This window comes from Ipomoea nil, unplaced genomic scaffold, assembly GCF_001879475.1.
Source record: "Ipomoea nil cultivar Tokyo-kokei standard unplaced genomic scaffold, Asagao_1.1 scaffold0480, whole genome shotgun sequence".
NCBI classification, from domain to species: Eukaryota; Viridiplantae; Streptophyta; class Magnoliopsida; order Solanales; family Convolvulaceae; genus Ipomoea; species Ipomoea nil.
In genome coordinates, this window is record NW_017616908.1 from 3700616 (window position 1) to 3715374 (window position 14759).

The 14759-nt window shown below is 41.7% G+C and overlaps 2 protein-coding genes across 2 annotated transcripts; both read right to left on the reverse strand.

Annotated features, from left to right (window-relative positions):
- Positions 1-159: 159 nt before the first annotated feature.
- On the reverse strand, positions 160-1583 carry LOC109173421 (probable purine permease 9). Its single transcript, XM_019322654.1, has 2 exons — positions 1465-1583; positions 160-1374 (listed from the first exon to the last, which is right to left on the reverse strand). Exons 1-2 carry the CDS (start codon positions 1499-1501, stop codon positions 275-277), a joined length of 1137 nt encoding a protein of 378 aa, XP_019178199.1. The 5' UTR covers positions 1502-1583; the 3' UTR covers positions 160-274.
- Positions 1584-9582: 7999 nt separating this feature from the next.
- Positions 9583-10551, reverse strand: LOC109173410. Its single transcript, XM_019322640.1, has 2 exons — positions 10018-10551; positions 9583-9936 (listed from the first exon to the last, which is right to left on the reverse strand). The coding sequence occupies exons 1-2, from the start codon at positions 10549-10551 to the stop codon at positions 9583-9585; spliced, it is 888 nt and encodes a 295-aa protein (XP_019178185.1).
- Between the last annotated feature and the right edge of the window lie 4208 nt (positions 10552-14759).

Below are 14759 nucleotides of genomic sequence, written 5' to 3' on the forward strand. Positions count from 1 at the left end.
ATATTATATATATATATATACTCACACCTACACACACATGTACTCTAATAAACTAATCACTATATAAATAGGAAGAAACAATAAAATACCACTCTTCCCTGTTGTAGAATTTCTTTTAAATAGATCAGATTTTGGGAATGACCATTATGTTACAGTATATTTACAAAATTTGTTACATGCGACTTTTAAAAGGAAATATTAAAACAATAAATCCATTCATCCATTAACAATCTAGCAATATATTTAATTTTTTTTTTTCTTTACAACAACCCAATTAATCTAAAGTTTTGAGATCTGATATCTCTTTAGTAGGTAGCCCTTCCAAATCATCAAGATATTGTTGGTAAATATAAGAAGCAAATCCCCAGACAGACAACAGCAAGGACATTACCTTCAACCCACTCATCTCTTCATTCAAGAACAACATGGACAGCAATGGAGTCAGAGGAGTGGCCAACCTTATAACAACGTTAGAAAACAAGGAAGAAACCTTAAAAGTCAAGGTAAAAGAGCCAACAAAGTAAGCCTGGGATGCAACAGCAGTAAAAAACAAGACCAGATTGTAGGCTAACACCCCTTGCTTGTAATCCTCCATTTCTCTTCTCAGACCCTTCCACTCCCCACTGGCAAACAGCCCCACAAGGGTCACAACCGTGGCCACAAAAGACTGTAAAACCGTGAGAATCACCGTGTCTTTTACGGTTTCCCTTTTGATGATCTTCTGGAATACGAGTTGGGTTAGGGAGAAGAGGAGTGCAGGGCAAGCAGACGCGGCGATTGTGAACAAAACCCCCAACATGTACTCATCCTTAGAGGCTACCTCGGACGATGATGTCATGTCTGGGCTGAAGATGAGGAGCATAGGGGAGAAGGTGAGAAGTATGACGGCGTTGATTATGTAAGGGGTGAAGCTTTGAGCATTAAGGAGAAAAGAGAAAAGGGCAGTGAAGGCTAACTGGGATGAGTTAAGAAGAGAATAAGTAGAGGCAGGGAGGTATTCTATGGCAAGTGAATAGAAAACATCAGTTGCTGCTAAGAGCAAACCAAGAACAGTGGAAACTAAAGCCAGAACCAGAAAAGAAGGTGGGCTTGGTGGGTCTGAAGTAGAAGAATTAGGATGAGTTTTGGAGAAGAAGAGAAAGGGGATGAGAAAGGGGAAGCCTGCAGTTTGGATTGAAGCCATGAGCCATTTGCTGTTACCTCCTTGGTCATAGTAAATTCTTGACAAGAGAATAGAAGCTTCTAAGCCTGATAAGGTCACAACTGTATAGAAAGCTAACTCAAACCACCATTTCCAGTTGACATTAATCGATGATGAATCAGTAGATTTAGAAACTTTGATTATTTCACCCCCAAATTCCACAGCTTCATAACCTGCAGCTCAAACATACAAATATGCCCCTTTAATTTTACCAGATTTATAAAAGAAACAAAAGGTAATTAAGATGTAGTTGAGGAACTTACTTGTGTTATCCAGCAATCTCTGGAGATGTTCACCCATATGGAACTCTCAGATACCCCTTTTACTAGATAGCTGTTTGAGTTATGGCACTTATTATTCTTCTTTTAAGTGGCTCCATCAATAATTCCCTCAACATTTGGAGTTTTGTTAAATAGAACCCATGGCCCCAAACGTCAACACATTCCCATCACCAGGATAAGTTTTTTTTTTTTTTTTTTTTTTTTTTTTTTTTTTTTAAAGCTTCATTCATATCCCAAAAGTAGACCAAAATGTGCAGTTGACTTATTTACCAGAGTAACATACAATAGGTAAAAGTTAAGTTGACAAATTAATATTATGATAAATATTACACGTTTATTTTTTAAGAGATGCATTATTTGACATTGATGTGATGCTAATTTATCAGGCTAAAACGCTAAATCTGGGATTAGAAGGAAGATAGCTTACAAACGTTGTCTTTGTTGGACTTAGTCAAGCAATTTTTAAACTCACTTATAATTTTCCTCTTAATTTCTCCTTATGATATGATACCATCTAATTAGTTATTTAGTATTTAATTAAAAGTATATAGAATAAGCTCATTCATAACACCTTTTTTGAGTACTACTAAATATAATTAAAAATATATACATTCATGACACCTAATGAATATATGTCATATCATGTGTTAGAAAATATTCCGATATTAGAGAAAACTTATTAGGAGTTGGAAAATACCATTTACTATGAGTTAATTCTGATTCTAATTTTATAACTATCACTCATTTTTTACTTTTGTCATTGATTTTTAAAACTAGTAAATTTAGTGAGTACTGAATTATTTTTAATTTTAATCTAGGTAAACTTTTCATTGTGTAAACGTTTAACATTAAAGGTGAAATTATGATTGCTAGTATAAAGAAATTAAGACTTTATTTCTCGCGTATGAAGAACAATTAGAACAATATATGGTCATGTTAATGTACTATATATATATATATATATATATATATATATATATATATATATATTTGTGTGCTTAAGGTGCGTGGTGATTTGTATACTTAAGGTGCGCCATGTTAATGTTTAAGGTGGTTCAAGTGCGGGTGATGCTTCCCGTGCGGTTGTGCGGTTGGACGTACCTTAAACATTAACATGGCGCACCTTAAGTATACAAATCACCACGCACCTTAAGCACAGAACAAAGCACATTAAGCACAAAACTCACACACTTAAGATTTTAAAATGGCTCACATTCAGCACCAACTCACGCACATTAAGCATAAAACCCATGCACATTAAGCATTAAATTGACGCACTTTAAGCAGTAAGTCACACATCTTAAGTTTCAACAACAACTGACAGTAATCACTAACAACACGCACATTAAGCACAAACCCCACGCACCTTAAGCACAAACCTCACGCATCTTAAGTTTCAACAACTACTAACATTAATCACTAACCTCATGCACCTTAAGCACAAACCACACGCACCTTAAGCACAAACCACATGCATATTAACAAGAAAACTCACGCACATTAAGTCCAAACCCAAACACCTTAAATTTACCTAGATGCAAAAATTACCAAAATGCCACCACATTTTTTAATTTAATTTTGGTAATCTAAACCTTGATTTAAGCAAGATCAATGGCTCAGATTTAACTGCACAACCGCACCTGACACCCTCAACCTCACAGAAACCCCTTTATATATATATATATATATATATATATATATATATATATATATATATATATATATATATATATATATATATATATATATATATATATATATATATATATATATATATATATATATATATATATATATATATATATATATGGTTGAGTTCACATGAGGACCACCCACAATATATAGAGGACTGTGCGGACTGATTATGAGCACACAACAAATTAGTATCATGCACACAATTTAATAAACACTGGCACACAAGAATACATGTAAATATCAGGTTTCGAACCTAGGCTCTATTAATTAACAAACCTATGCACACGACATACAAACTATGGCACACGATTACATAATATATATATATATGTGTGTGTGTGTGTGTGTGTGTGTGTGTATATATATATATAGGGGTTCCCGTGAGAACATGTGCTTAGGTGAGAACGTGAGAACACATCATGTGCATCCATCTAATATTTTTAATGGTCTAGATTAGATTAAGTCTGTGCGAATGCGCATTAAATGTGTGCAAACTCGATTTAGTGTGTTTGAACACATTTAATGCGCGTTCGCACACACTTAATCTAATCTAGACCACTAAAAATTATTAGATGGATGCACATGTTGTGTTCTCACGTTTTCACCCAAACACATGTTCTCATATGATCCTAACTCTATATATATATATATATATATATATATATATATATATATATATATATATATATATATATATATATATATATATATATATATATATATATATATTGACGGTAATAATGTTACCGGTAATAATAATATTATAATAACGCTATGAGAGAGAGTAACAATAGTTGTATTGCTTTTGTCTTAGTATAGAAAATACAGTGTGTCCTTTGCTAGCTGAGGAGAGCCCCATTTATACTTAGAGTCCTAACGGTAACAACATGGGACAAAAATGGGGAGCCTAAGCCTTTAATTCTCTCACATCAATGGGGGCTTCAATGCTGGCTTCAATGACAGTAAAGGTGGCACCTGTTGGAATTCCTAACCGTTGGAGTTCTGCCCGTTGGGTTCCCATGTGATGCTGAGTCAGATGCCCATTTGTGATCCGGGTCGGGTGCCAGCCCTATTATCCTGTCACCAGTCCCCCACACTCCTGAGTCAACAGATGTGTTTGAGTTGACTTGGGAGTAAGGCTGAATCTATCTTGATCCTGTGTAGAATCCTGCTTGATTTAGGATTTGTGATCTTATTTGATCCTGTGTAGAATCCTGCTTGATTTTGGATATGTGGTTTTATTTTCCAAATCCCTAGTTTGTGCCTTCCAAATCCCTGATTTGTGCTTTCCAAATCCTTTCCTGCTTCACTTAACTTTTTTTTTTCTTTATCTCAGGCTCCTCTCCAATATAAACCCTTGTCTCTGAACAGTTTGAGAGCACATCTTCGACAACTTCTGCCCCAGCTCTGTAAGTCTCCGCTGTCATTATTATTTTATAATTTATTTATGTATTTAATATATATGAATATACATGTCTTGCTCCTTTTTTTTTTTAACAGGAGGCCGAGGCTGTGGCTGAGGCGCGGCCTCCGCCATCTGGCCGAGGCGTCGCCTCGACCAGGAGGCCGAGGCGTGCGCCACGGCCTGTGGCTGAGGCATGACGCCTCGAACAGAAGGTCGAGGCGTAGCCTTAGTCCCTTTTTTTTTTGTTTTTTTTTGCTTGGCCGAGGCGGACTTCGGCTCTTCGGCCGAGGCACGCTGTGGCCGAGGCGAGTTGTGTCTCGGCCAACTCGTGGCCAAGGACTCGGTTCTCTATTTTTTATTTTATTTTATTTTTTTTAATACGCTTCTTTCCTGACAGGCAGTTTCGTACCCAAGTCTTGCGAGCTTATCTGTAACTGAGGTGAGGTTAGTGTCTCTCTATTTATAATGGATATCACGCCCTTGATTGATGTCGGGGAACTTGATTTTGATGGTGATGATGAGCAATTCCTTCCTGAGCATGATTCCCCTCTTTTTGCAAATTTTCCCCCTCTTCCGTTTGTTGTTGACTCGCCCACACCTAGGCCCCAACTGAAAAAGAAGAAAAAGCGCAAGGCTTCATCCTCCGTTCTTGATAAGTCCCTCGTCTTGTCCATACGGCCTCAATTAGGGGCACGAGATTGCGATGATATTAGAGGTCTCCTTAGCCCTGACGTTCTGACTTGCCCTCCTAACCCTCAGGGTAATATCACCGACCCACCCCTCGATAAGTATTTTGGGGTCCACCTTTGTCGCTACAGGTTGGGCTGCGGTTTCCCCTTCATAGGTTCGTGATAGATTTTATGAACGACTACGAGATAGCCCCCGGCCAGCTTGTTCCCAACGGCCACCAGGTGATTGCGGGCTTTCTTTCTATATGTCAGGACAAAGGGATAGAACCCACGCTAGATCTTTTCCAGGCTCTTTTCATAGTTGGTAGGGCTTCTCAGGAGGGTAAGGGATTTGTCATGGTTTTGAGCAGGTCGCATTTCAAACTCTTTGAGGACCATCCTACTTATAACAAGGATTAGAAACCCAAATATGTCTTTGTCACCCTTGTGGGTCGTCCGTCTCCCTTTCGTGTCACGTGGGAATCCCATTTACGTTGCCCTCCTACTCTTGACATGAGTCCCTCCCTCCGCCGAGATGTAGATGATTTACTAGGGGATGGTCTTTTATCGATCGTTGATTATACTACCGAGTGGAAGCTCGCAGGCTTAGGCTTCGTGAGGGCTCATCCGGCTGTTCTTTCACCCATGGGTACTCTTCTATTACCACTCAGTCTTTATTCATCAACCACTAACTCTAACTTCTCTTCTTTTTATTACAGGTACCATGTCTTCATCTTCGAGAACCGGTCGATACTTGTCGCGACAGGATCCCCCCTCCAAGAAGAGCAAGGTAGAGATGGGTAAAAAGAGTCAAGCCGAGGTCGCGGAGGTGATGCCGCCTCCGCCGGCACGCACGCCGACTCCATCCAAGGTCGTTGAGCGTACGCCTACCCCAACCAAGGTCGCCGAGAGGGTGCGTACGCCTACTCCAACCAAGGTTGCCGAGGGGGTGACGCAGCCTCCACCGACTCGCACACCCACGGCCGTTACCTTTTCCCCTCAACCCCCCGAGGTGCAAGGAGATACTTCCACTGAGTCTGGCTCGCGTGTTCGGACCAACTTGATCCGACTGGGAATGGACGTGCCACCCGGAGCGTCGTTAATAAATAAGAGTCTTGATGCGGTTGAGTATGCTGCTCATATCGCTCCTCCTGCGAACTTGGAACACCTTGTCGCCATGGATGTCAACATGCTGCAAGAGCATTATCTTAGACACATTTTTGAGGTCAGTTTTCACATACTTATGTTCTTTCTCTGCCCTGGCGTGTCTTACTCCGTCTGTTACTTTCAGGCCCTACTAGAGGGACAGATCATTCATGCCCAACGACGGCGGGTGACAGACGCGCTCATTGAGGATGTTAAAATTAGGGACGTGGACAACAAGAGCCTGAAGGACCTGCTATCAATCCGGGAAGGGGCTTTGAGCAAGATAGAAGGCGAGCTTGGGGCGCTAAGGAAGGAGCACCAAGCGTTGTTGGGCCAGGAGGAGGCTCTGAGCAAGATGGAGGGCGAGCTTGAGGCTCTAAGGAAAGAGCACGGAGCGCTTAAACTTGCCCTCGTGAAGGAGCGAGGGGACCACGAGAGGACCCGTGCTGGCCATGCTGACGCCCTCGGCCGGGCTGTGGAGGTCTACAAGAGTTCAGCCGAGTTTAGAGAGGACGCCATGCACTATATGAGCACTCCTGAGGCTATCCTGGAATTCCTCAAAACTGGGGCTGGTCAAGAGGCGGTTGAGGCTGAGGCGCAGGTGGCTTTTAACATTGGAATGTATACGAAGCAGCAACAGATTTTTCCAGTGTTGAGGGAGAAGGTTCCAGATTTTGACCCCGTGTCCCTTGGCTTGCCTGTAATAGAGAAGAATCCGGATCCTGATGCTGAGAATGAATCCATTGATGATGTTACAGATGCTCGTGAGGATTCTTTGGTGGACGAGTTTCACGGCATCGACACTAGCAACGTCCCCAATGTTCCACTTGATCAGATTGTGATTGAGGAGCTCTCGGACCATGAGTAGTTCGTAGTCGTACTTGAGATTTTCCCTTGCTTTCTAGCTATGTCTTTGAACAATTTTCTTTCCGTGTTCGAACAACTTGCTATTATTTTGGAATATTCGGAATAAACCAGTTAATTCGGAGTACACACGTAACTTTTTTTTTTTTTTTTTTTTTTTGCCGAGACGGACTCGGTGTTGGTCGAGGCGTGCCTCGGCCAAACTATGGCCGAGGCGTGCACCTCGGCTAGCCACGCCTCGGCCATCCGAGCTTCTCTCTCTCTCTTTTTTTTTTTTATTTTTTATTTTTTATTTTTTTTATTTTTTACAACACGGGCGGACCATGAGCACGAGATATTATTTGAGAAAGTTTCGTAAAAGATGATAACGAACTTGTTTTACTAAATAACATGGACGGACCATGAAAATAAGATATTATTTCAGAGAACTTTAGCGTGTAGAGCGGACGGACCGCGATTACCAAGTACTAGTTCCAATGATTGCTACTACAGGATTTTTAAGGAAAGTACTTGATCAAATGTTCCGAGTTCCATACCCGATCGATCATTCTTCCCCCTGTAGTTTTTAACTTGTATGTTCCTGGGCGAACGACTTCTTCCACGACGTAAGGCCCCTCCCATTTCTTTGCGAATTTTCCCCCTTCAAGGGGTTGGCTGGCTTCCCTTCTTCGCAACACAAGGTCGCCGACTTGGAAATACCGGGGTTGGACTTTTGCGTCGTGGTAGGACTTTAGCTGACGACCGTAGTTCTCCATCTTGCAGAATGCCGCTTCTCTCTTTTCATCCAAGAAGTTCAGATCCACCCTTTGGTGGAGTTCATATTGTTCTGACTCGAACTCCTCCACCCTTCTACTAGGTATGATTACTTCCACCGGGGCCCGAGCTTTGAGTCCATAGGCGAGTGCGAACGGGGTTTCTTCGGTGGCCCTTCTTGGTGTTGTGTGATAGGCCTAGAGGATGCCGTCGAGTTCCTCCACCCAGGCTCTGCCGGCTACTTCTAGCTTTTTCTTGAGGCCGTCGAGGATGGTTCTATTCGCATTCTCCACTTGCCCATTCGCCTGAGGATAAGATACCGCCACCCGGCTATGCTTAACGCCCTATCCTGCTAAGAATTCTGAAAATTCTCGTGTGTAATTTTGCATTTCCTTATATTACGTAAATTAACAGACGAAGTTTGCTGACTTAGAATACTGATTGATTCAGTTAAGCTCTTACTTAGTAATGATAGATCATGAAGAGAACATTAGAGAAAAATAAACAAACACACAGAACGAACACTCACAATGTTTACCCAGTTCGATACGGTGTGTATCTACGTCTGGGGGACGATCACATAGGCGTCCAATCCACTAAGTCATAATCCAGTGTACAAAGGTAGATATACAATAATCTTACCCAAGTGCCCCACACAAGGTACATACCTAGTCTACACAGGTTTAGTGGATTGTTGAAGATGGAGAGCCATGCATACAGAAGTCCAATGAAATCCTTTCACTTGGAGAGCCAGCTCTGATGCAGTCCACTTCAGTGACGCTCTATAAGGTTGTTCCCACAACAGTGTGATCTTAGTGTCCTTTCGTTTAAGCAGCAGTAAATCTTCTCAAGTTCATCATCTTAATCACCATGAACATGTTGTATTGAGAAGGTGCATGACCATCAAAGATCTAGACTCATCAAACTGATCTGGAGTGTTTCTTCTCCTTATTTTTGGCGTAACGCTAGTTCCCTTAAAGAACTGGTAGTTATAGATCCTTCGATAAACACTCTCCATAAAAGATCTTTGATTGTAGAAGGTAGGACTATAAAAGAGGAATGTAATCTCAACTGATTAGGTCCATTACCTTCTTTGAAGATACGCTGATCGTCTTTCCATACTGAGCTGATAAAACCGCGTAAGACTCTTAAGGAAACAGCTTTCCTAAATCAGATCTTCAGTGTCAGTTCTTCTGTCGTTGCTTCTGCTTGATCAGTAAACTGTAGACCCAACCGGACAGACTCTAAACCTATCTTAGTATGCGATAATAATATTGCCAATTATAATATGGGGTTTTTGAACATAAAAACACTAACAAACTCCCCCTTTGGCTATTATTTGGCAAAACAACTCAACTATATAAAAAGAACTAGGATAGGTTATTAAAAGAAGCAACCCAAGAGTCCAAACTGATTACATAGGATAAAAAGAACATAAGATCCAAAGCAGTCTAAAAACAAAAAGAAAACGTCATCAAAACATAACGCCCAGCCAGGGCCAGAAAGTACTCGATCACAAAAACTCCCCCTGAGTTACTACTCCCCCTTTTTGCCAATGGTAGCCAAAGATTAAACATTTGAGGGAGAGTCACAGTCAGACTTCACGGGATCCTCAGCAGCAACAGCAGTAGTAGCAGACAGGCTCATGTGGAGAAGAACAGTAGCTAGCTCAGTGCGCGCACCAGTCAGTTGCTTGGCAATGATACCGTGCACCGTCTCAAGATCAGCAACTCGCGCCTTCAATTGTTCGGAAAACCTCTCATCTTTAGCATGTGGAGACTCATCATTCACAGCATCAGGTTCCGAATTGGATGGAGCAGTCACAGGAACGACATCATTAATATGATCTCCAGAAAGAAGACGCTTATCAACTGTGTAAAGCAGCGTCGGACTGATCACTTCGCTGGGCATAGGCTTAAGACCCTGAGAGGTAAGGATGCCAAAAATCAGATTTGGAAACGGTAGTCTTACCTTCTATTCCCGGGGATGAACCAGAGTTAGAACATGATTAAAAATCCATTTGCCCAGATCACACTGCATCTTAGTTCCAATTCTAAATAAGAACCCTGCCAGAAGCTTGCCAACCGTGTTGAAATGCGCTGATGGAAGCCAGTTGTGCAGAGCCAGGCAATGTAGGATGACATATCTAGAAGTGATATACGAGCTCAGCAAATAGTCCTTATCTCCTGTAGGCCAAGATGTAGTATGTCCACCAGTAAGAGTTTTGGCCACCACATCCCATTCAGTAACAGCTTCTTCTTGCACTGTAGGCAGGCCATAGTATTTATTTATCACAGCTGGCCCAAAATCATACCACTTCCCTCTGATGAAGATTTGCATCGGTCGTGGCCCTGTGAGACTGTTAATCTCATCACTGAGATTGCAATAGAACTCATATGTGAGCAGCTTGGAGTAAGGGCAAACATCTGTAATAGTTTTCAAAAGACCAACTTCATTCAGCAAGGGCAGGATGTCGCAAACGGAGTTCAGTTGATTCTTATCCACAGTTCTTTGAACAATCAGCTCTCTTCTGACCATAGTGGCCCATTTTGTTTGTGCAGCAGGAGATACAAACTGAGGTTTGTAAGCAGTAGTATCAATTCCTTCAATAGGTGGAACCTCCGGAGTTACACTTCGACCTCTTGACCTTGTGGTATGTTTCCCTTTTCTGACAGAGGGGGCTGGTGCAGAAGAAGCTTAAGCAGCAGTATTGCCTTGTTGCTTAACAGAGGAGCGTAAAGTCTTGAAAACTTGGTGGATAGGTGGGTCTCCTTCGGGCTTAGCAGTCTCAGTCGACTTTCTCTTCTTCACAGGCTGATCCACATCAACATTATCAGCACTGGTTTCAACAACAACCTTCGTTGGAACATTCATCCTTTTTGTCCGTCTTGTTTCTTTGGATGAGGACTGAACAGGAGTCACCGAGTGGCTAGAATCAGAAACATTTGCAGATGAGCTCCCAACAATATTTGATATCTCTCGATTACTGAAATTCGTGGAATCGGGATGAGCAGTTCCCTTAACAGTAGGTGCTTGGGATCCATACACCTCAGCCAGAATCTTATCATCTTCACTGGAGGATTCTGAAGGGTGTATCACTCGATAAGGTTGAGGGATCAAAGCCGATGGTAACCCAGCAAAATGTCGCACATGTTCCAGGCTTTCTCCCAAAGATGTTGTAGTGTAAACAGGAACTCCACCTGTTTTCTCAGACTTGTGGGGACTTGATAAATCAACAGTTTTAGCAGTTGCAGGTAGGACAGGAGGATCAACAGCAGGACAAGATGCTTAAGAGACATAACCAGTTGCAGACGGAGGCAGAGCAATGTTCTCAGAAGCATAAACAACCAGACTCAGTGGATTTGGCTCATCAGAGGGCTTTGTTTTCTCATCAGACACATGTAACGCATCAGATTTTTCACCAGCAAAATTAGTCACAGGCAAAGATAAAGGATCAACATTCACAGGGGACTTCTCGGAACCCAAAGAAGATTGATTTTCAGGCAAAACAGACACAGACGATGGAATAGAAGAATCAACAGGTCTATCAGGAGAAATTTCAATAGGGGTTTCAGAATCATTTACCCGTTGTTGAAGAATCTCCTGTCTGTGTGTTGCTTCTCTCTGAGCAGCTTCAAGATACAGAGCTTGGGATTCCTCTCGTCGTCGAGTTTCTTCAACAGATTGTAGGGCACGTTGAGCAAAAAATTGAAGGAATGCCCCGGCCCGATTTCCATCGAAGGGTTCTGGAATAAACACTGGCGAGACGTCATCACTGGCTTCGGCGACCAACACAAGAAGTTCAGTTACATCATCTGCTGACCATTCAACATAAAACTCCGGATAGTTGGTCATAACAGTCACCAGAATCTCATCGCGAAGTAGAGGATCAAGCTTGAGCTTCTTCTTCATAGCCAACTGTAGAAGTGTCTGAATGTTCTTGAGAGATGCCGCCAGAGGGTGTACCTTGCTTCCAAGCTTAATGATGATGTCTTTTACGGGGTCCGCCATTTAAGATTAAGTGCGAGAAGAAGAATAACACACCGAGAGCAGATAAGCACGGCAAATGGAGAGATGAGAGCTGAGGTGAGTTCTTTCTTCTTGACCCAGTATCATATAGGCTTAAGGGTGATAAACCCTAATTAATGCGGCAAGTCAAAATATCATGCAGAAGTGATTGATGGACACAACGGTACAACTCCTTTTTAGGAAGGAAACGGAACCCAAGGGAATTTGAAATTCAAAAAGCATTGAGATCTTTTAAGATATCTTCTTAGAAGAATAAGTTTAGATGATCTTCTTAACATAAAAAGAGAGGAGTCTTTAAGGAAATTCAAAGTCATAACACTGACCCGTATTAAACCAACTCCTCTCTGACGGACCAACTGCTTTAGTCAGTCAATTCTGCAAATTCCCAGAGCAGATCTGAGAATTTCAAAACGATTAGCATCCAGTGGCTTAGTCAGAATGTCCGCCAGTTGTTTGTCAGTCTGAATGTATTCCAACTCAATTTCCTTGGATTCAACCAGGTCTCTGATGTAGTGATGCCTGATGTCAATATGCTTCGTTCTGGAATGTTGAACAGGATTCTTGGAGATGTTAATAGCACTGACATTGTCACAAAAGAGTGTCATTGTTCCTTGTGTAAGACCATAATCCAGAAACATCTGTTTCATCCAAACCAACTGAGTACAGCAACCACCTGTGGCTATGTATTCTGCCTCTGCAGTGCTTAGTGAGATAGAGTTCTGTTTCTTACTTAACCATGATACTAAGTTCTTCCCAACAAAGAAGCATCCTCCAGAAGTACTTTTCCGATCATCAATATTCCCTGCCCAATCAGCATCACAATATGCAACCAGATTCAGTTCACTATCCTTTGGAATACCAGAGTCCATACTGTATCGTTCCTTTCACGTATTTTAGGATGCGTTTTGCTGCTATCAGATGTGATTCCTTTGGGTCAGATTGATACCTTGCACAGATTCCAACACTGAACATTATGTCTGGTCGACTGGCTGTTAGATACAACAGACTGCCTATCAAGCTACGATAGACTGTGTTATCCACTGATATACCAGTTTCATCTTTCGATACTTTTGTAGAAGTGGAGATCGGTGTTCTGGATGGTTTACATGATTCCAGATCAAACTTTTTGACAAGATTCTTAGCATACTTTTCTTGTGAAATAAAGTATCCTTCAGAACTTTGCTTGACTTGTAGACCTAGGAAATATGTCAGTTGACCAACCATGGACATTTCAAACTCTTCCTCCATGACTTTTACCAACTCATCAGTGTATTTCTGCAAGGTTGATCCATACACAATGTCATCAACATAGAGTTGAGCTATGGTTACATGACTTCCAGTCGTTTTGACAAACAGAGTTTTGTCAACACTTCCGCGTTTATATCCGTGCTGGAGCAAATACTGTGTCAGACGTTCATACCAGGCCCGTGGGGCTTGTTTAAGGCCATAGAGAGCTTTTCGAAGCTTATAGACATACGAAGGACGTTCTGGATCTTCAAAACCTTTAGGTTGAGCCACATAGATATCTTCATGGAGATACCCATTCAGAAACGCTGTCTTGACATCCATCTGATATAATGTAAATCCCAAAATGCAGGCGACAGCCAGCAAGATTCTGATTGACTCAAGTCTAGCTATAGGAGCAAATGTCTCGTCATAGTCAACCCCTTCAATCTGTGTATAACCTTGAGCCACCAACCGAGCTTTGTTTCTGGCTATATTCCCTGCTTCATCAGTTTTATTTTTAAAGATCCACTTCGTTCCTATTACGTTGACTCCATCAGGTCTTGGTACAAGATTCCAGACTTGATTCCGCTCAAACTGGTGTAGCTCCTCCTGCATTGCATTGATCCACAGATCATCCTGTAGAGCTTCTTTGACATTTTTGAGTTCTATCTTTGAGGTATAGCAGTAAGACCCAGATATTTCTGTCAGATTATTTCTTATTCTGCTTCTGGTTTTCATTCCATCTAACAGATCTCCAATAATGTTATCTGATGGATGGTTTTTCTGAGTTCTGGTAGGTTTGTCTTTACCAACATCATTCATGAGGTCTATCTCTTGTTCCGAACTTTCTTGATCTTCATCTGATGAATCTTGTGGTTTGAACTGACTGTTGTTATTACTTGCATCTGAATCACATAGAGGTGACTCTATCACTGTTGAGTCCACTGGTTCTTCTGGATTGTCATCGACAACCACGTTTACTGACTCCATCACAGACTGAGTCCTCTTGTTGTAGACTCTGTAGGCACGACTGTTCGGAGAGTATCCAAGAAAGATGCTCTCATCACTTTTGGGTTCGAACTTCCCTCTTTGTTCTCTGTCAGCCAGCACATAGCACTTTGTCCCAAACACATGAAAGTATTTCAGATTTGGCTTCTTTCCCTTCCAGATCTCATATGGAGTTTTCGTCGTTCCTGGTCTAAGGTAGACCCTATTTATAGTATGACACGCTGTGTGTACTGCTTCAGCCCAGAAACGTTGTGGCATATGTGAGGCATGTAGCATAACTCTAGCCATTTCCTGTAGCGTTCGGTTCTTTCTTTCCACCACTCCATTCTGTTGAGCAGTTCTAGGAGCTGAGAACTAATGTGAGATACCATGCTCGGAGCAGAAGTCTGAATATATTGAGTTCTCAAATTCCTTTCCATGATCACTCCTCAATCTCTGAACTTTTATGATAGCCTCATCTTTTTCCTTCTGAACTCTTATGC